This window comes from Drosophila mauritiana, chromosome 3L, assembly GCF_004382145.1.
Source record: "Drosophila mauritiana strain mau12 chromosome 3L, ASM438214v1, whole genome shotgun sequence".
Classification (NCBI taxonomy): domain Eukaryota; kingdom Metazoa; phylum Arthropoda; class Insecta; order Diptera; family Drosophilidae; genus Drosophila; species Drosophila mauritiana.
The window spans coordinates 8,618,741-8,638,993 of record NC_046669.1 but is presented as its reverse complement, the minus strand read 5'-3'; the positions used below and the strand labels follow the sequence as shown (position 1 = coordinate 8,638,993).

General features: G+C 46.0%; 3 protein-coding genes across 13 annotated transcripts; 2 read left to right on the top strand and 1 right to left on the bottom strand.

Moving 5' to 3' along the window:
- Positions 1–29: 29 nt before the first annotated feature.
- On the top strand, positions 30–6,247 carry LOC117141425 (otoferlin). 6 transcript variants are annotated; one of them, XM_033304859.1, is made up of 15 exons: positions 30–323; positions 393–751; positions 801–924; positions 988–1,165; positions 1,215–1,663; positions 1,726–2,972; positions 3,026–3,197; positions 3,251–3,980; positions 4,056–4,469; positions 4,531–4,667; positions 4,951–5,132; positions 5,246–5,366; positions 5,477–5,767; positions 5,826–5,926; positions 5,991–6,247. In XM_033304859.1, the coding sequence occupies exons 1-15, from the start codon at positions 30–32 to the stop codon at positions 6,166–6,168; spliced, it is 4,977 nt and encodes a 1,658-aa protein (XP_033160750.1). In that variant the 3' UTR covers positions 6,169–6,247. The 6 variants fall into 6 exon arrangements, with proteins under 6 accessions (XP_033160750.1, XP_033160749.1, XP_033160748.1 ...); XM_033304858.1 differs by having other exon boundaries at positions 801–903; positions 967–1,165; positions 3,251–4,469; XM_033304857.1 differs by having other exon boundaries at positions 3,251–4,469.
- A 2,005-nt stretch (positions 6,248–8,252) lies between these two features.
- LOC117140061 (transient receptor potential cation channel subfamily A member 1) lies at positions 8,253–17,560 on the top strand. Of its 6 annotated transcripts, XM_033302804.1 has the most exons (17): positions 8,259–8,692; positions 8,896–9,051; positions 10,340–10,531; positions 11,168–11,324; positions 11,380–11,470; positions 11,542–11,737; positions 12,099–12,206; positions 12,999–13,187; positions 13,605–13,833; positions 13,908–14,488; positions 14,553–14,867; positions 14,966–15,076; positions 15,586–15,806; positions 15,861–16,338; positions 16,392–16,554; positions 16,613–16,885; positions 16,949–17,560. In XM_033302804.1, exons 1-17 carry the CDS (start codon positions 8,423–8,425, stop codon positions 17,242–17,244), a joined length of 4,026 nt encoding a protein of 1,341 aa, XP_033158695.1. In that variant the 5' UTR covers positions 8,259–8,422; the 3' UTR covers positions 17,245–17,560. The 6 variants fall into 6 exon arrangements, with proteins under 6 accessions (XP_033158694.1, XP_033158695.1, XP_033158696.1 ...); XM_033302805.1 differs by lacking the exons at positions 10,340–10,531; positions 14,966–15,076 and adding an exon at positions 15,299–15,406 and having other exon boundaries at positions 8,260–8,692; positions 16,949–17,559; XM_033302800.1 differs by lacking the exon at positions 10,340–10,531 and having other exon boundaries at positions 8,261–8,692; positions 16,949–17,558.
- Positions 17,561–17,620: 60 nt separating this feature from the next.
- LOC117140062 (DNA replication licensing factor Mcm7) lies at positions 17,621–20,183 on the bottom strand. Its single transcript, XM_033302807.1, has 5 exons — positions 20,153–20,183; positions 19,720–20,089; positions 19,147–19,648; positions 18,021–19,078; positions 17,621–17,958 (listed from the first exon to the last, which is right to left on the bottom strand). Exons 1-5 carry the CDS (start codon positions 20,181–20,183, stop codon positions 17,757–17,759), a joined length of 2,163 nt encoding a protein of 720 aa, XP_033158698.1. The 3' UTR covers positions 17,621–17,756.
- Positions 20,184–20,253: the final 70 nt, after the last annotated feature.

The following is a 20,253-nucleotide window of genomic DNA, read 5'->3' as shown; positions in this document are numbered from 1 at the left end:
AATTTATCCGGACTTGAACGAACCAAGCCATGAGCCTTTGTTCATTCGAAGCACTGAAAAGCACTTGCTTTCCATTCAAATTTCGAGGCGATTTTGAAAATGTCTATTCCCGTGACCCGTTTCCTAGTCGAGTTGGTCAGATAATGAGTTACATGGAGGACTGTTTCGCAGGTGCCCCGCAAGAGTTTCTCATCTGCATCACGGTGCACAAGGCAGCGCAAGTGGGAGTGACCTCCGGCGAGCTGTACGTGCGGATTAGCCTGGACAAAATGACGAAGAGCACCAAGTCCTTTCCGAATACCGAAAATCCTTTCTTCAATGAGGTGTGTTTTGATGGGAATTATGTGTATACAAATACATTTTCTAAAGGTATTCCATTTACGCATCCTCAGTACTTCGTTTTTGAGTTCCATTGTACGCTAACCGAACTCCTGCGGCTAACAATCCTTTTTGAGCTAAAGAAACACATGACCTATAAGAAAAATGTGGTAGTGGGTGAGCTGCTGGTGGATCTACACAGTGTGTGGAACCAGACCAATCATGGTTACTTCAAGAAGTGGGGTCGCCTGGAAGCACCTATTGGAGAAAACCAGACCCTAGAAAATGCCGTTGCACCTCACGGCTATTTGCAACTGGATCTGGCCATCGTATCCCAGCATAGTCCGGTGTCTTATGCCCTCGGATCTGAGGAGCAGGACACCCAAAGTCTGAACAAGTGGACGGTGGATCATGATTTTGATGATATCGAGAAGTGAGTATATGTTAAACATCGATCTGTCTCAGGAACCGAATACCCCTAGGAATCTCCTGACCAACGTGAACACCTTCGCTCCAAGTAATATTCGATACTTCGTCGCCTTTTACCGGGGTTACTTCATCAGGCAGAGCAACTACATGATTCAAGTATCGTTTGCCGGCTTCAATGTACTTTGCTCTCGACATTGACTTATGTTTCCGTTTCTAAAGTACAGATTCCATCCTTTCAAGGGCAAAACGCCGGTAGTCAAGAACACGTCGACGCCCGTGTGGAACTACGAGATCAACTTTGCCTGGATGTATCCGTCGGTGGCCCAGCGATTCCTCATCCTAATTTTTACCCATGAGCATCTGCAATGGAAATGCGTGGCTGAGTTCGAATTGTGTCTTGAGGAGATCGCGTTTAATGGTGAGTCATATGTGGCACGAAAGGCAGATTTTGTATAACAACTGAATAGGAACTCCTTCTCTGGGACCCACCTACTTGCATCTTTACGATCCTGTCAATCCTATGATCTATGTTGGTCGTCTTCTAATGGAACTTCGGTCTGAAATGCTAACGGATTCCAAGCCCACACACACGCTTTCCTCCAAGACGGTGCCAGGCTTGGATGAGACCCGTTTCTGGCATGACGATGTCTATCTGATTGAGTTTCTTCCACTAATGGGTCACCACATCCTCACCTCGGGTACGGCATACAAGATCTCGGCGAGATTAGCCGAACACAGCTCGAACGTGCTGGAGGGTCAGCTAAGGACACCTTTGGATCGATTCCGGTCGGCAATGAACTCAAAGAGTTTCCGGCGGGAGGCACCTTTCCAGTCCTGCATGTTTCGTGTCCGTTTGCCGGACAATAGAGCCAAGTACGAGAGTGATTTCTTTATGCTGGATATAGTCAATTATATGGTACGTCTATTGGGGTTTTCCACCTTCTATTGTATTTTACTATAATTTTAAATAAATGGCAGCGTTCAGAACTGGATACCTTCAAGCTCTTTCAGCGAAAATATCCACACCAGGATGATGAGCAGGCTAAATGCCTGAAGGTCATTGTGAACAGCATTTTGACCAGAATCAAGGAGGGCCTAGATGCCCACCGGTTCGACCACGACGTGCAACCAAAGCGCACCACCTGGGACATTAACCGGCAGCTGTACCTCCTGGACTATTTCGCCAAATTGCCACTGGAACTTCAAAATCTTAAGCATAAACTACGCAGCTGCTTTCTGGAACACCTGGACACCTCCATTGGTGATGTGGTTAATGAGCTTCAGCGTTTGGTAGCCGAAATCGGATCCCTTTCCAGTATGGCACGAACACAGGACGAGTGGCCAGAGTTGGTGCTTACCTTAAGTGCAAGCGGTAAGGATGTGGGTGTTTGCCGATTGAACGCCAAGCTCTTTTTGAATCTACGAAATCAGGATGCGGATCAGGAGACCCTTTGTTGGCGTCTAAAGAGCTTTTCCTTCAAGTCCGCGAGCTGTACGCACACCTGCCCCAATTGTGGGTGCACCACGGCCATAGTATCAGGATGTTTAGCCATTGTTGTGGAACGGGAGCGAAAACAGTTTCTTTCTGTTGTCAATAAAGATTGGGCCAACATTGAGCCCATGTTGTGGCAGCTGAATCCTGAGCAGACACACTTCCTCTGTCACGTTTACATACACCAAGCCAAAGTACGTCCTGGCGGTGAAAAAAAGAACATCTGTGACCCCCATCTGAGAGTCCTGTTTGCCGACCAGGCCTGTGAAACGTATACGTCTCCCGGAACTCTATCGCCCATTTGGAATGCTGTGATCACCTTTAACTGGGTGTCACTACCAGGAGGTATTGGTCTCTATCTAAGAAACCCTCCACTTCTCTCCTTGGAATTCTACAACTCCGAACGCAGTCTACCAGAGGACCTTGTGGGCATGGGAAGCGTGGCCATGAGTGTTATTAGCGAGGATCGAGCAAGTGATTCCAATTGGGAGGATGCAGGAGTATTTGCTTGCTCAAAGAATCCGTTGCGAAAGCTACAGAGATTGAAGTACTTGACTCCACCTCCTCTCAAATGGGTGCCAATTGCTAGAAAAGGAACTCTACAAGCAGAGGTTTTGATGTCAGCCGAGATCATTCAAATCTCCATGGAACCCCCTGGTCAGGATGATAAAAAGGAACCACAACTTGCAACGGGCATTCCAATGGCCATCAGGCCAAATATGCAGAATTTTGTGTAAGCTTGGTAAATTTTGTAGGACATTTGGCTTAATCTATTGCTCATTACAGCTTAGAAGTTTTCTTTGTGGGTCTGCGCAATTACTCCAAGGGCAGCATGAGTTCTGCTGGTAAGCGGAAAATCAATGTGATGATGGGTGATCTGGTCCTGGCCAGTGGACCCTCCACAGCACGCATCCGGAACAGCATAAACTTTTTGGTGGCCTACGCATCTGGAGTGGTTGTAAGTTCACACCGTAGAAAAGTAAGGTCCCACCTATATAGTACCCCGATCAGAGTTTGCCAGATCAACAGGATTACTGGCCGGCGATTATAGCCACCGATGTCCTTCTCTCCGGATTCAGCAGCGAGTCCACTCTGGGAGCAGCTCTCATACCCAATTCATCAAATTTCCTGCAACGCGACAGGACCCTCAAGTGTGTGTTAAAAAAAGACCTGGCCGCTGTAGAAGCTTCCACCACGGTTAGTGTGGATGAAGATGAAGATGACGAGGATGAGGAAGAGGAACTGGAATGGGAAGAGGAGGAGACCAAACCATCCAGAATCAGCAGCTGGTGGATGCGGCTGCTCTTCGCGTTGGGTTTGCGTCCAGCTCCCTATGCCAATCGTCACGCTTTAAGGTTCCATGATGACTTGGATGACCTCGAATTTGTCGAGGAGCGAGAGTTCACCTGGTGGACTAAATTCTACAACTCGATGTATTGGAGTGCGGCCGAAATGTGTCACGAGCACAAGCACCGCCTGGTTATCTACTACGAAGAGCTGGAGAAGCAGGCTCAGTTTGGATACCTCCAGGATTGGGCCGTTCCCGTGCAGTTGGTTCATGGCGTGAAGTTTAAGAAGCATGGTCCACCCAAAGAAGATATCTATGCCACCTTAAAGCTGCAACTAAAGTTGACCCCTTGTCAGTGCCCCATACTTGAGGATCCCGGAGGTGGTGGCGACATGGTTCGCAACATGTCAAATCCCATACATCCTCGACATCAGTCCACAATACAGTCACTGGGTGAGACAGTTAAACTATTGGTACGTGTTTATGTAGTCCAGGGTGTTCAGATGCGTCCTCGAGATGTGAAAGGAGACTCCGATTGCTATGTGAAGCTGTTCCTGGGCGGCAAGACGTTTTCCGATAGAGCCCATTTCTCACCCAACCACAGTAATCCAGTTTTCGGGCGTCTATTTGAAATGGAGGCTACGCTGCCAGGAGATCACATGCTGCAAGTGATGGTATATGATCATGACAAGATCAAGGACGAGGTGATCGGTCAGACGAACATCGATCTGGAGGATCGCTGGCGAACTAGGCATCGTGCCACAGTGGGTTTGGCCAACGAGTACACAAAGAGTGGCTATAACCACTGGCACGACGTTAAGTTGCCCTCGGAAATTCTCATAGATCTTTGCCAGAAAAGGGGCATTCAGGCCCCCTACTATTATGGTAATGTAATTGAGGTGGACGGAATGCTTTTTGGGGACGAAACTTTGATCTCAAAAGGTGGGTTACTACTGACTCGTTTTAAGATCATAAGTTCTTGTATCAGTATATAACTTTTTAGATGAGGAGCTGCAGGAGAGGCTTAGTTTAGCCGTGCTTAAGAATATGGATAAGCTGCCATCCTTCGGTTACAAATTGGTTCCGGAACATGTGGAAACCCGCTCCCTCTGCCGCGATGATTTTCCAAATGTCGAACAGGTAATACAAACAACGAAGTGTAGGTGCAAACCTATCCCAATGCAATGACTCACTTTTAGTTAAAATATCTACAAATAGCATTGCCAAATTAAAGCTATACATGTATTGCAAAAAAGAGTCCAGACTGCCTTTATCGATATTATTTACCTAATCTGTGACAAATTGCATTATGAGTAATAATCATTGATAAAACACATTTAGTTTTATTTTAGATATAAAAAAGTAATATTTTCATTAGATATATTTATAATAAACTAATCGACTAATGCAACCCATTGTCCAGGGCAAACTCCAACTGTGGATAGAGCTGTTCGAGGCGAACATCTATGTGCCCAGTCCCATCGATATAACCCCTGTGCCGCCCGCGGATTTCGAGGTGCGTGTTGTGGTTAAGAATCTGGTCGGGATTCAGGCGGGCGACAAAAACATTTTTGGCAAACTAATGAGCGACGTTTACGTGATAGGGTGAGTGTGTGGGTGTGCGGGGTGAACAGGAGGGGCTGCTTATTACCCATGGGTTACAAGCGAATCTAGGTAAACGATATGCAATTACGGACGTTTTTCGCTGTACTTGGCAGATGGTGCGAGGATGAGGACAAGCGCCAATCGACCGATATCCATTACCGCTCATTTGCAGGAGATGCGGCATTTAATTGGCGCATGGTCTTCGGCCTCAAGTATTCCCCCAACGAGGACCTGGTAAGCCATGACCTTGCCTAATTGGTCAGGGTAAACAATACTGCGGCGCCTTTTCACCATTAATTATTCCGTGGGCTCCCGTTTCTTTTTATAATTTATATTTTTTCTAGATGGTAATCCGGCGAAAGGCGGGGCTGCTGGAGGAAATCGAGTTCAAGAAGCCGCCTATTATCTATCTGCAGGTGTGGGATAAGGATGTGCTAACCAAGGATGAGTACCTGGCCGCCCTGGAGCTCAATCTCTCCAACATGTATGCGCCGTATCCAGCTGCCCAGTTATGTAAGCCCTATCCCAAGAAGAGGAAGCGCATCAATCTCTTCAAGCGCAAGGTCATCAACGGCTGGTTTCCGCTGCAAAGTAATGCACATCCATCGCAACGCAGCCAGGCCACAGTTCAAAATGTGAGTTTTGGTGGACTTATCCTTGGCTTGTTATCCGTGACCTCTTGAGTGATTCCAGGGCAAAATGCAGCTGAGCATCGAAGTCTGCACGGATGTGGAGGCCGTCAACCGGCCGGCTGGTCGTGGACAGGATCCACCGATGGCCTTGGAGCCGCCTTAGTAAGTTTCCACTTGTTTTTAATTCTGGCCAACTTGACAATGTTTTCTTTAAATTAACCTACAGCAGACCGGACAGTTCTTTCAATCCACTAACGCATCCTTGCAAATCCTTTCGGCACATCCTCTGGCCAGTCATTCGAAAGTATGTCCTGTGGACTTTGTTCATATTGATCGTTATCCTGGGACTGGTGCTCTTCTTTTCCAATCTGCCCGCCAAACTCATGACCATTCCACTGGAGTGAGGACTATTTTTTATTCCTTTCTTTCCTGTTTGTTTGTTTTATTGTTGTTGTTTATATTGTTCGCTAAATTGAATTTTACCTTGCGTTTTGAAAGTTTTTCAATAAATTAGCTTGTTGTTTCTTTGCCCTGCTACTCCGTCACTTAAAAAGTAATTAATTTCATTGGCTAATAGCCATCTCCAGTGCCAAAGTGGTGAGAATGCGATAATAGCTGGGACTGGGACTCAACCCCACTGAATTGTTATGACGTCGGTTTATATAAGGAGTTCAAAGGACTGCATACATATAAACATCTAAGGCCAAGCTATATTTAAAATGTCGCATGAAGTAGATAAGCAATAAGCTTGGCTGAAACAATAATAGTGTTATTGTTAAAATAATATTCTTAGTAGGATGTTAAAATAGTGTGTTTAATTGGGTCAATAGTTAATTTTATCGTTTAAAAGTAGATGTTCTTTCGCCTATACTTTTATATATCCCTATGCTATCTTGTACATGATTTGGCATAGAAACATCACTTCTCCAGTTATTTCTTGAGCGAGAAGCCTTTAAAGCATCCAGAACTATCCCAGGGGTTCTCTAGTATTTCACCATGTGGGTGACAAAAGCGACGATTCGCTTGTTTGTGGATGTTCATGTGTGCATATGGTATCTATATCGGTTTGATTGTGCCGCAGTGTTAATGTGCTAATGGCGGCAGTCGCGGCGAAACGAGACGAGAGTGACGAAAGGCTGCCATTGCTTATCAGGACCGCCCCGAACTGGTCTGAACCGTTCTGGCCGGGAAACCTATAGGGTCCAAAGGCTGCCACGTTCAGTTGGTGTCCAGCTATCGAGGCTGTCGGTTCGCAAATTACTCAGCAGGAAACTCCCAGGAATATCCGACCTCTTTGAACAAATTGTACATCAAAAGGTGCTAATTTATTTTCATAATTAAAGTGTCCGAAGTCCATCAGAGCTGTGAAAGTTTAAACACAATTTAGTTATATCCTTAAGCCCCATCCCTTTGCCTTTGCAGGCAGAAGCCAGAGTCCTTGTTCGCGTTCTTGTAGTGCTTCCTCCACGTCGCAGGAAAGGATCGAGAGTGAAACATATGGCAAGCAGCCTTAAATGCGGTTAAACTCAGTGCGAAAATACTCGGAAAATTCCTGCTGCTGTCGCAGTTGTGCCTGCTCCGTGTGCTCCGTTCTAGTCTTGGTCGAAATCAAAATCAAGTTCAAGTTCTTTAAATTCAAAGTGGATTGAAGATGTAAGTGCATCCTGTCCGCTACTCCCCAAGAAAATACCAAACGCGCTGAGTGGAAAAACGAGCTAGGGATTGAATAGTTGGAAGATAGCAAAGGTAAGACAAGGATTTTATTAAGTCTTTTATATTGTTTTTAGCATAGCAGTAATCTGAATAATACATCCAACATTTTTGCAAGACTATGTAGATAATAGACTTATGACCCAAAGTAACCCCTTGAATGTCCCTTTAATTAAGGGATTTATTTACCCGATGGCCGGTCAATGTTTGCTCCGATATTTGCCCACCATCACCACTTAGACTAATCGAAAGCCTCTAATTTTGTCAACTCATCCAACTGGGTGTAGAAATAATCAGAGCTCTTTTTCTCACCTGAGGCTCCGTACCTCTAATTTCATTAGACGGAAATCGTTCATATCATCTGATAAGTATCTCTTTAATGTAATTAAAAGTTCGATACCCGCCTCGAAATATCTGCGTACTGAGAGAAGCCTTGCAGTTGGAATCCTTTGCTCGTCGAAAGCAGTTCGAAAATGGGGCTGGAGGAAGTTAAGTAAGTCTGGATTTACACAGGCTAGGCATTATGCAAATTTCTCCAGTCGAGTGGCGAAAATAAACAAACCATTAATTAGACAGTTCCAGTTAATGGGCCCGCGAAAGGGAGTCCCGGCTTCGATTCCCTCGGGCAGTGGCTATAAATGTGTAGAATGACAAATGGCCATTGACTTGCTAGCCAGCCAAGGTATATATAGTATACATACATAGATAGATGGCTCAGTGCGTGTAAATTGGCCAAGGGTTACTGCTAAATTAGCCCTAGTTGCAGTTACGCTTCAGTTCTAGTGCGACACAGTTGTATCTGGTGGATCGTCCTCGCTCGTATCTCCTATATCTGGCGATATCATGTGACAGACGGTTTATCTTAATTGGTTTGCTGTCGGTTTACGCGTTTGCAAACCGTTTAACCCAATCAATATCTAATTAGTCCACTGATTGCCGCCCAGCCCGATGATGTGTGATAAGTTGCGAAATACAAACGAGCCACTAACCAGCGCGTACAGTCGCGACCAGCGGCCCTTTACGATTACAGCTCCGGCCACGGCCACGGATCGCAACCAGAGTTCCAAGAGCACCAGCTCCAGGATGCCCAAGCTCTACAACGGAGTCTACAGCGGCCAGTGCGGCGCCCTATCGCCACCTGACCTCATGGAGGCCCAGCCGAAGCTACTTCCCAAGCCAAGGAGCAACAGCAGCGGCAGCACCGGCCGGAACAGCAAGGTATGTATTTGGCTTAAAAATTATTATTTTTTGTTTGTATAACAGAGATAAGTGAAGTGAAGTGGATTTAATATACTAGACCTATTCGAACTCCTGTTCGAACTCGTTGGATAATAATCAATTTAATAATTAGCCAGCACGTATAAATAATTTATGACTTAACATAACTTAACTGGCTTAACCATTTTGACATCTCTTTGCAGTATTGGATATTTTCAATGATAATCGAGCGCAGTGCGGGTCCCAAGCGGATTGAAATCGATGGCGATGATGCGGACACGCCGCTGGAGGCCATCCTGCCAGCCGAACCGCCGGCGGAGGTCTGCCTCTTGCGTGACAGCCCCTTCAGGATATTGCGGGTGAGTAGATCCAGAATGGGTTCCATGCAGGTGCGGGCCGGCAATTCTCCAAAGTGAAGACCCGAGGCAATTCCCGCAGCGAGAGTCATGATAAATGCTTCTCCATGTGCTCCTAGCCTCGTGTTTTGAATGTTCGAGAAGCGGCCAAGGAAGCTCAAAAGAGATTATTTAATAAAATGTCAATAGGTTTTTTTTTATAAAAAAGATATTTCAAGAACATTTCAGCAAATAAAAATTATAATAGATCCATTGCGAATATTGTTACCTAGAAGTGATTAGCGCAACAAGTCCTTTTCACATTCAGCGCCTGAGAAAGGAAGATTGAAATTGAAACCAAAATTGACCGGCGAGTTCAACAAAATAACACGAAGCACATCCTTCGCCAAAGGACCTGTGCCACACGCACCCGAAGTTGCCGCCAGTTGGCTATAAAAGCAAGACTGTTTGGTCCGAGATTTCAGTCATTCAGCGACTCTTCCCGCGTGGACTTAACCTTTTTTTTCATCTGGATATTTACTCTTCGTCGAGCTTACCAAAAATCAAGTTAACTTGGCAGCAAATCAGTGGCACAGCAATTTCATTTATTACATTTGTGGCAGTTAACTAACTCAATAACGACTTGTGCAACAGAACGAAAGTTAATACACAAAACCGTGCAACTTCAAGGATATTTTACACATTCAAAATTCGTATGACAAGTGAACGCGATTAATACATTCCACAGTACAAATATAACATTAAATATACAAAATATTGCTCAAAAAGTGATAACAACTGAACTTGTTTTTTTAAACATTTATGAACGTTTTTCACAATATATACACAAGGAAATAGAAAAAATGTTTGTCGGATAAACAAAACTGCAATTTAAGAAACGTACGCATATCAAAGCTGCAAGTTTCCTGATTATCGCAATCTAATTGAGTTTCGATCGGAATTAAAACACCAAACGAACTGCAAAACAGAGCTGAATTCATAAGAAGCGAAAAGGACTCAGTTCATAAGTTCACATAACCAAGCTACAAGCTGTCGTAACGAAACGCTATTTCTGGAATGCAAAACGCATTCTAATTGAATGTCCACTGGCATTAAGGAGCCATTGAGTCACCCACGTAAAGGCAGAAAATCAAAACTGAATTCAGAAGACACAAGGAGAACGCATATGGAAATCATATTGGAAAAAATCCATAACAAGTCAAGGCTCTCTCGAAACTTCGTCCCATGTTGCCAGCTGAGCTGTAAGGACAATAAGAGTTAATCCACTAACTAAACACAAATGTAATTAAAGTCGACAATGACTTCGGGCGACAAGGAGACTCCTAAGAGGGAAGACTTCGCCAGTGCGCTGCGATTCTTGATGGGCGGCTGTGCCCGCGAACCGGAAATGACTGCAATGGCGCCGCTTAACCTGCCCAAAAAGTGGGCACGCATCCTGCGGATGTCCTCGACGCCAAAGATACCAATCGTGGACTATCTGGAGGTAAAACTGCTGCCGGCGAACTCATTCAATTAGCCACGAGCGAATCACAAAATGACCTCTCTGGGGGGGCTAAAAGTTTCATTTCACCCCCTCCTTTTAAGTGATTCACAGAATTTTACTCCTGGACATTTCTAGAAAAACGCTTCTCAATTCAGTGTTTTCAAATTCATTTTTATGAAGAAAACAGGAAAGGCAATAAGACAATCAAATTACTCAGTCGCCGGAAGGCGTTAATGTCCTAAAATCTATTGACATTTTGCTGTAAGACGTTGTTTTGCACTTTCTTTGCTTTGCACTACGAAAGGCAAACAGAAAGTTCTTAGAGAAAGTAAATGAAACTAAAAGAACTTCGCCTTGAACTAGCAAAGCACCTTTATATATACAAAAATTAAAAGGAAATTTTAATTGCATGTAAAAGAATTTTGTATTGTTATGAAATTTTAATTTATTGACAGGAAGGAAGTTAAAGACTCTAGCTACAAACAAGAGTTTAAAATCAGTTCTTAAAAATTTAGTTTTAAAAAATAAAATGTTCTCTTAATTAAGTATTTTTGCCAGTGCTGGCAGACCAAACAGAGCTTAGTGTTTTAATTGATGTTGCTGCAAAGTGAGAGACACCTGTTTTTCCTGTTTCAGGCGGCTGAGTCGGGAAACCTTGACGACTTCAAGCGACTCTTCATGGCGGACAACTCGCGCATTGCTTTAAAGGATGCGAAAGGACGAACGGCTGCCCATCAGGCGGCGGCCCGTAATAGGGTTAACATTTTGCGGTACATCCGCGACCAGAATGGCGGTAAGTGAGCGGATAAAGCCATTAAGCAGGACTCCTTATCAAGCGTGATTTACAGACTTTAATGCGAAGGATAATGCCGGCAATACCCCGCTCCACATCGCCGTGGAGAGCGATGCCTACGACGCTCTGGACTATCTATTGTCCATGTAAGTGGCTCAACCATGGTTGATTTAGCCCGATTGAACTTTAAAATATATCTGGCCGACAATCCTTACAGCCCAGTGGATACGGGAGTGCTGAACGAGAAGAAGCAGGCCCCAGTGCACCTGGCCACCGAGCTGAACAAAGTGAAGTCCCTTCGGGTGATGGGTCAGTACCGCAATGTCATCGATATCCAGCAGGGCGGCGAGCATGGACGCACCGCTCTGCACTTGGCCGCCATCTACGATCACGAGGAGTGCGCTCGTATCCTGGTAAGTGGTGTGAGTTTTGGCCAATCGCTTCATTTGATTATTTTTTACGTTCGGCCTTGCTTTTGTATTTACTCATGCATTTTATTTGCATTGGTTTGATTTATATTAAGCCATTAATCAACTTGATTCACCCAACACCACCCTCTCGAAAAACACACTCATCCGTACAAAAGTTTAATTTATCATAGAGAACATGAAAAATAAAGGTTGGTATACGCAGTAGAAGAAAATTGAAATTGTTTTGCCTGCTTTTATACTAGACCCAAATATCAAAGAGTGTGTGTGTGTGTGTGTTCCTAGTGCTAGCATATTATATTAGACGCATTTATATTTGTTTACAATAACTCATCGTATCTTCCAGATAACTGAGTTCGATGCATGCCCACGTAAGCCCTGTAACAATGGTTATTATCCCATACACGAAGCGGCCAAGAATGCCAGCTCCAAGACAATGGAGGTCTTCTTCCAGGCAAGTTATCCCTTCCATTTACCGATTCGCACTTGTCCCAGCTGCATGCTACAACTACGAGTATGTCATCTCATCCAGCTTTGATCCTATTGTGGAAGCTATCCCCATTGGACACTGACCCGATTTGCTTGATTCCTTCTACTCCTACCCCTCTTACATAGCCCCCCATCCCATCCAGACCTATCGTGCACTCTCTTTGGTTTTGGGTTTATTTTTATTTAGTTTTTGATTTTGCTTTGCTCCCTGATTGAAGTTGCGTATACGCCGCGTTGTCAGCGACCTCTTTAAAAAGTATCAAATTTGTTATGGGTCACTCTGCCGCTGTCGAGAGTTGGATGGCATGGAGAATAACATGTTTTCCACAAAATTTTAAGCTGCAGAAAAATATCAGATGTTGGATAACTCAGGCGGGGTCGGTCATTCACTTTGGACAACAGTTTTCTGGTCGCCTTAAGACACTTCTAGGATGCCCAAAAGTTAAAGCATTGAAAAAAAAAGAGTTATGTGTTGTTTTGATTGATTTTCTTGATTTGATTTATTTAAATGCGTAGTCGATTATACAAGTAATGTTCTTTAGCTTAGATTGCACTTGTTTAAGTTTTTTAATAGTAATTTAATCTTTTGTGTAGCTATTGTTATTAATATATTGACACCTGCTTTTAAAAGCTGATTTAAGACCTTTGAGGATTAATACGAGAACGGTGACGCAAATAACTCTATTAATTTCTTTTTTTTTCCACAAATAAATCTCGGCCGGAATGAGCTCATCTAATGTTTTCATCCATTTTACAGTGGGGCGAGCAGCGCGGCTGCACCCGCGAGGAGATGATATCCTTCTACGACTCGGAGGGCAATGTGCCGCTCCATTCGGCTGTCCATGGTGGCGACATCAAGGCTGTGGAGCTGTGCCTCAAGTCCGGGGCCAAGATATCCACGCAGCAACACGATCTCTCGACGCCAGTGCACCTGGCTTGTGCCCAGGTGAGTGTATGCTTTGGATGCACAGGTGTGCTGCTGACTGGGAAATCCTTCAGCGGCGACCAACTGACAGGCTGCCAAGCATTTGAAAACTCTCATATTTCCACGTGGAGTTGAGCAAACAAAGCGTTCTTGGCCAGTAAGCGAAAGGAAAACAGCATTAAACCATATCCAATGGGCGGTGAAAAGTGGCTGTGTGGTTTCCTTTCGGTCTCCTTCGGTTCGCCTCGTGTCTTGGTGTCCTTAGTTGACTTTAATTTGACAAATTCTTATGCAAATTCACTAAGAAGAACGTGACTTTGCCGTTAACAAAACAAAGCACTTTCCATGTTGGGGAAATACATACTACGGATGAATGATCCGACATGGTTCTCCATTTCCATTTCCGTTTCTTGTTCTGTTTTTTTTTCTTTTGTCTAGGGAGCCATCGACATTGTGAAGCTCATGTTCGAGATGCAGCCAATGGAGAAGCGACTATGTCTGAGTTGCACGGATGTGCAGAAGATGACGCCGCTGCACTGCGCCTCCATGTTCGATCATCCGGACATTGTGTCCTATCTGGTGGCCGAGGGAGCGGACATTAATGCCCTGGACAAGGAGCACCGCTCCCCGTTGCTCCTTGCGGCATCGCGTAGCGGTTGGAAAACAGGTGAGCATAGTTAACCCACGGTTTTCCTATCAAAGCTATCTTTACTATGGAAACTTGTCTTCCTATTTTTCCAGTTCACCTCCTGATTCGCCTGGGGGCGTGCATTAGTGTCAAGGACGCCGCCGCCCGCAATGTGCTGCACTTCGTCATCATGAACGGCGGTCGGCTGACGGACTTCGCCGAGCAGGTGGCCAACTGCCAGACGCAGGCGCAGCTGAAGCTGCTGCTCAACGAGAAGGACAGTATGGGCTGCTCGCCGCTGCATTACGCCAGTCGGGATGGGCACATCCGGTCGCTGGAGAACCTTATTCGACTGGGAGCCTGCATCAACCTGAAGAACAACAACAACGAGAGTCCACTGCACTTTGCCGCTCGCTACGGAAGGTACAATACGGTGCGACAGCTCTTGGACTCCGAGAAGGGATCCTTCATTATCAACGAAAGTGACGGTGCAGGGATGACACCACTGCACATATCCTCGCAGCAAGGACACACTCGAGTGGTGCAGCTGCTGCTCAATCGGGGAGCCCTGCTCCATCGGGACCACACCGGACGCAATCCCCTCCAGCTAGCGGCCATGTCCGGATACACCGAGACCATCGAGCTGCTGCACTCGGTGCACTCGCATCTGCTCGATCAGGTGGACAAGGATGGGGTGAGTGACAATAATTGGCAACTGGTTAATCAAGATCAAGATTAGAATGACTAATCCCCATCAGAACACCGCCCTCCACCTGGCCACCATGGAGAATAAGCCCCATGCGATCTCCGTGCTTATGTCTATGGGCTGCAAGCTGGTCTACAATGTTCTGGACATGAGTGCCATTGACTATGCCATCTACTACAAGTATCCGGAGGCTGCCCTGGCCATGGTCACCCACGAGGAGCGGGCCAACGAGGTGATGGCTCTGCGTTCCGACAAGCATCCGTGCGTGACCCTCGCCCTGATTGCCTCCATGCCCAAGGTATTCGAGGCGGTGCAGGACAAGTGCATTACCAAGGCCAACTGCAAGAAGGACTCCAAGAGTTTCTACGTAAGTTTGTCGTTTTCCCAGGGTGAAGCCCAATCATCATCTCATTCCATCGAAGCTAATTGATTTCTATTCGCCCCCATTGACATCGCCGTGACCAGATCAAGTACTCTTTCGCATTCTTGCAATGCCCCTTTATGTTTGCCAAGATTGATGAGAAAACCGGAGAGTCGATTACGACCGCCAGTCCCATTCCGTTGCCGGCTTTGAATGTAAGCGGAAACTGGAATCCTTCCCAGATCTGTTGCATGCGTGTTTTTTTAGTGTTGCTCCTCCTCCTTCCTGGTCTTGATACATGATCTTGGGGTTACTGTGGGCTGGGATGTGGCACACAATCGAGTATAGAATGAGGTTTAGCGGGCACATCATGATCCATAATTCATATTAATGGCTAAGATCCATACATCGATACTCATTACTTGGTTACCATCCAGATAAAATATTCGTTTTGGCCCTACCAAAAGACACCCGAACAGATTGAGGCCAAGCGCAAAGAGTTCAATGACCCCAAGTGGCGACCCGCGCCTTTGGCCGTGGTGAACGTGAGTGTCCCCGAACTCTCTTAAAGATCACAGAGCTCTGCAATTGTGTATCGTCCCCCAAACTAACCCACTAACCGACTCACTTTCCGGCTTTTATATCTTGTATGTCGTGTGCGTGTTTATTCAAATATATCTTTTAAATTACTAATATATACATTTCCTTTTAATCAATCGATCAGACCATGGTAACCCATGGCAGGGTGGAGCTGCTGGCCCACCCGCTCAGCCAGAAGTATCTGCAGATGAAGTGGAACTCGTACGGCAAGTACTTTCACCTGGCCAACCTGCTGATCTACTCGATATTCCTGGTCTTTGTAACCATCTACTCCTCGCTGATGATGAACAACATTGAATTGAAGGCTGGAGACAACAAGACGATGAGTCAATACTGCAATATGGGGTGAGTTGAGATCATTGTTACCCAAAAACATATAGCAACATCTCCCTTTTTCAGGTGGGAGCAGCTGACCATGAATCTCTCCCAGAACCCGTCGGTGGCATCACAGATTCGTTTGGATTCCTGCGAGGAGCGTATAAATAGAACCACTGCAATACTTTTCTGTGCGGTGGTCATAGTGGTCTATATACTGCTCAACTCGATGCGGGAACTAATACAGATATACCAGCAGAAATTGCACTATATCCTGGAGACAGTTAATTTGATATCCTGGGTGTTGTACATCTCGGCTTTGGTGATGGTGACACCGGCATTTCAGCCGGATGGAGGAATCAATACCATTCATTACTCGGCCGCTTCAATAGCAGTGTTTCTGTCCTGGTTCCGATTGCTGCTGTTCCTGCAAAGATTCGACCAGGTCGGCATCTATGTGGTCATGTTCTTGGAGATTCTGCAGACGCTCATCAAAGTGCTGATGGTATTCTCCATACTGATAATCGCCTTTGGTCTGGCTTTCTATATACTACTTTCAAAGGTAGGTGCTTTAATTTGGATTTTTCGAGTGATATTTTCCTACTTTTCCCTTAGATTATTGACCCCCAACCGAATCACTTGTCCTTCTCCAACATACCCATGTCCTTGCTGCGAACTTTCTCAATGATGCTGGGCGAGCTGGACTTTGTGGGTACCTATGTGAACACCTACTATCGGGATCAGTTGAAGGTGCCCATGACCTCATTCTTGATTTTGAGTAAGTAGCAGTTATAGCATTACTTTTCCTATAATTGATATTCAATTTATTATGCAAGGTGTCTTTATGATCCTTATGCCCATTCTTCTGATGAACTTGCTCATCGGTTTGGCTGTCGGCGACATTGAGTCAGTGCGTCGCAATGCCCAGCTCAAGAGGCTGGCCATGCAAGTGGTGCTCCACACGGAGCTGGAGAGGAAGTTGCCCCATGTCTGGCTGCAGCGAGTGGACAAGATGGAGCTGATTGAGTATCCCAATGAAACCAAGTGCAAGCTGGGCTTCTGCGATTTCATTCTGCGCAAGTGGTTCTCGAATCCATTCACCGAGGATTGTAAGTTGTCTGGGAAAAGATCTGGTACTAGGTCCATCCAATACACTTCCAACTTCTATGCAGCCTCCATGGACGTCATCTCCTTCGACAACAACGATGACTACATCAACGCGGAATTGGAACGGCAGAGGCGAAAGTTGCGCGACATTAGTCGCATGCTGGAGCAGCAGCACCAGCTGGTTCGGCTCATTGTCCAAAAGATGGAGATCAAGACGGAGGCTGATGACGTGGACGAGGGTATATCCCCAAACGAGCTGCGATCCGTGGTGGGCCTGAGATCGGCAGGGGGAAATCGATGGAACTCGCCTCGAGTCCGAAATAAACTTCGAGCCGCCCTAAGCTTCAACAAGAGCATGTAGATCCCTTCGTTTGGATGGACTTGGCTTTATAACAAAATCTGTGTATCGTCCTTAGTAGAAAAATTGCACCATTTTCAATATATCTCTATGTGTGTGTAACTCGTTGTCTCACAGTGACGTGGATCGTGTGTGTATGTGAAGATCGTATTGTGTGAGGTCCTTAAAGGAATAATACATCGAATTTATAGGCAAGGATCATGGGCTGTTCTCGTAACTTGATTAAGCTGTGGAATTCAACAGATCTATTGTAGTTTTAAATGCAATTTGCAAAAGTGTGTACTGTTATTTGGATGTCTTTTAAAAAGTATATTAAATAAAATCATATTAACCAGAAAAACAGCATACATTTTGGTACAAAGGAGACACAGTCCTTAAGTCAAATACAAAATTCTTATTTATTTATGACAATGATAAATGGTAAAGTGACAATGTATGAGAGTAGTATTAACGATTGGCGATAAAGAGACATAAACTTATTTGCTAAATATAAGATGTGCGATGAAGCGGGCGATCTACATGAATGTGATCTTCGTGCGTCCCATGTTGACCTGCCAGACATTGAGCTCCTCGTAGTCATCGATGCATTTGTCCACCTGGTCGGGCTTGAATCCTTTGGTTGTGCAGCGGTCCATGATGTCGGCGATTTTGACTGCCTTTCCAGAGCCAGCCAGTTCGCGAACGATGGCAAAGATTCGATCCGAGGTGTTGGGAACACTGAAAATGAGAAATATTCTTGTAAGCACAAGGATTTACTTGCAACCTTTGCAACTACTTACTGTCCCTTCTGGTGCTCGTGGATTTGGTTGAGCGAGTCCTTAGACATCTCCAGCAAACGCAGCGCTTCAGCCACATCATCTTTCTCCACGCTATCGGAAAGACGTAACCTAGCCAAAGCGGTGGACAATCGCAGGATTCCCAACAAGTTACGGGCCGAGGTGAAGGTCATGTCCTTCTGGTTGCGCGCCTCGCGACGCAGCTCCACATAAGCGCCCACAATGTAGTCGGTAAGCTCATCCGGAATAGTTGGATTCTTGCGCTTGCACAGGTTGATGTAGCGCCGCATAAGATTCATGTCCAGGGCCTTGACTCGAGTAGGTGGCTGTTTGCTGTGGCTATGCACATAGGTGATGTGCTTGGCCAAACGCAAATCATTATCCCGATCTGGTTTATCCTGGATGAGCCACAGCAGATCGAAACGTGAGAGCAGGGCCGCAGGGAGCTGAATGTTCTGCTCCACGGTACGACGAGGATTATAGCGTCCAAAAGCGGGATTAGCAGCGGCCAGGATGGAAACACGAGCGTTTAGGGTCGTCATGATGCCTGCTTTGGCTATCGAAATTGTCTGCTGTTCCATTACCTCGTGAATGGCTGTACGATCCTGATCCGCCATCTTGTCGAACTCATCAATGCAGCAGACTCCCTGATCAGCCAACACAAGAGCTCCTCCCTCCAATGTCATCTCGCCTGTGAGGGGATCCTTCATGACCGCAGCGGTGAGACCCACCCCCGAGGAACCTCGTCCTGTGGTGTACTGCGATCGCACGGCCAATCGGCTAATGTAGCCCAGCAGCTGCGACTTGGCCACACCGGGATCTCCCATCAGGCAGATGTTGATGTTGCCACGAATCTTCATGCCATCGGGCCGTTTGTCAACTCCTCCGACCAACAGCAAGAGCAACGCTTTCTTTACATCCAAATGGCCATAGATTTCGGGAGCCAAGCTGGTGGCCAAGCGCTCGTAGAAATCATCCTGGGCCAATTCCTCCAGCTCTTCTGGAGTCAGCTCGGCATCCTTGTCCGAAATCTCGTCGTTCTTGTTGATACAGATGATGCGCTTTAAGGAAGGAAACAATATATTAAACATTTTAAAAAAATTGGTTTGATTTAAATGGGGTAACTCACGTGAGCTTGGAGGAATGTCTCTGATAGCAAACCCTGAATCATCTGAGCGAAACCTGTGCGCATCAATGGCAAGAACACTCCAGATACCACAATGTGATCTCCAGGTTGGGCCATTCGAGTGACCTCACCCCTGCACATGATGGTCATGCTGCGCGGAATGTGGCCCACTGGCACCTGGTCGCTGTGCTCCTGCATCTTGACCTCCTGGAACTTGACGAACTTGGAGCCACGGGTCTGCAAATACAGACGACCTCCTGCTTTATTCACTCGGCAATCATCCGACGGGCAATCGTGCACGGGCGTAAAGGATAGCGAGTTGACTGGCTGATACGTCTCCGAGCCACAGCGATCGCATGTGTAGGTGGCCACCACCATCATGGGCTTGACCTCCGTGCAGCGTGTAACAATGCCACGAACCGTGACCAGTTTGCCAATGTGCTGGGCCTTAACCTCGCGAATAGAGTGCGCCTTCTCCGTGGACACTGGTTTGAAGCCCACCTCGCTAAAAGGAGTTCGATTTTTAGAGTTTGGTTTGGATAAAAATGGCGAAAACCGCTTAATAAAAACACTTACAATCGCTTCATCAGCTCCGAGGGGAAAGAGTTCCGCTCATCGCGCTGTTCCATGGGATTCCTGGTGCGGGACTCCATCATCAGGCGGTGCTCGATGTACACATCCAGAGCGTCCTTGGCGTGGACCTCCTGCTGTTTGTAGCTGGGCAGGAGTTCAGCAATCACATCGCTAAATATGGACGTGTATCGCCGGCAATTGTCGACCACCGCCTCCGCCAGACTTTCATTGAATTCCGCCAGATCATCCAGATCGATGGTGATCAGAACTTGCTCCCGATGGGCCAGCTTCACCAGCTGGGATCCGTAGACGAACTCCTTTTTGCCATCATCGTCGCACTTGCAGAATTCCGACAAGAAGGTCTTGATAGATTCTGTAAATCAACAAACATTGGATCTTTGATGCCTCGTCAAGATTGAGAATTCATTGCACTTACCTCGGTCTTGGGCATAATCTCGTCGAGCCATCTTGCGGTTGGTTTACTTTTTTTTTTGTTCTTGTACTTTCAACAATGGACAGCAAATTGAGTACAGCTGC

What these genes read in the sequence shown, in the direction of transcription:
- LOC117141425 (XM_033304858.1), top strand. Translation starts at nt 30, where the DNA reads ATGAGCCTTTGTTCATTCGAAGCACTGAAAAGCACTTGCTTTCCATTC. An exon ending in GATTTTGATGATATCGAGAA is followed by an intron (nt 752 to 800) that starts GTGAGTATATGT and finishes GAATACCCCTAG; the next exon opens with GAATCTCCTGACCAACGTGA. An exon ending in ATTTTCCAAATGTCGAACAG is followed by an intron (nt 4,668 to 4,950) that starts GTAATACAAACA and finishes CCCATTGTCCAG; the next exon opens with GGCAAACTCCAACTGTGGAT.
- LOC117140061 (XM_033302804.1), top strand. Translation starts at nt 8,423, where the DNA reads ATGATGTGTGATAAGTTGCGAAATACAAACGAGCCACTAACCAGCGCG. An exon ending in GCACCGGCCGGAACAGCAAG is followed by an intron (nt 8,693 to 8,895) that starts GTATGTATTTGG and finishes ATCTCTTTGCAG; the next exon opens with TATTGGATATTTTCAATGAT. An exon ending in GAATCCATTCACCGAGGATT is followed by an intron (nt 16,886 to 16,948) that starts GTAAGTTGTCTG and finishes ACTTCTATGCAG; the next exon opens with CCTCCATGGACGTCATCTCC.
- LOC117140062 (XM_033302807.1), bottom strand. Translation starts at nt 20,183, where the DNA reads ATGGCTCGACGAGATTATGCCCAAGACCGAG. An exon ending in AGACATTCCTCCAAGCTCAC is followed by an intron (nt 19,079 to 19,146) that starts GTGAGTTACCCC and finishes CCTTCCTTAAAG; the next exon opens with CGCATCATCTGTATCAACAA. An exon ending in CACGAGCACCAGAAGGGACA is followed by an intron (nt 17,959 to 18,020) that starts GTAAGTAGTTGC and finishes TCTCATTTTCAG; the next exon opens with TGTTCCCAACACCTCGGATC.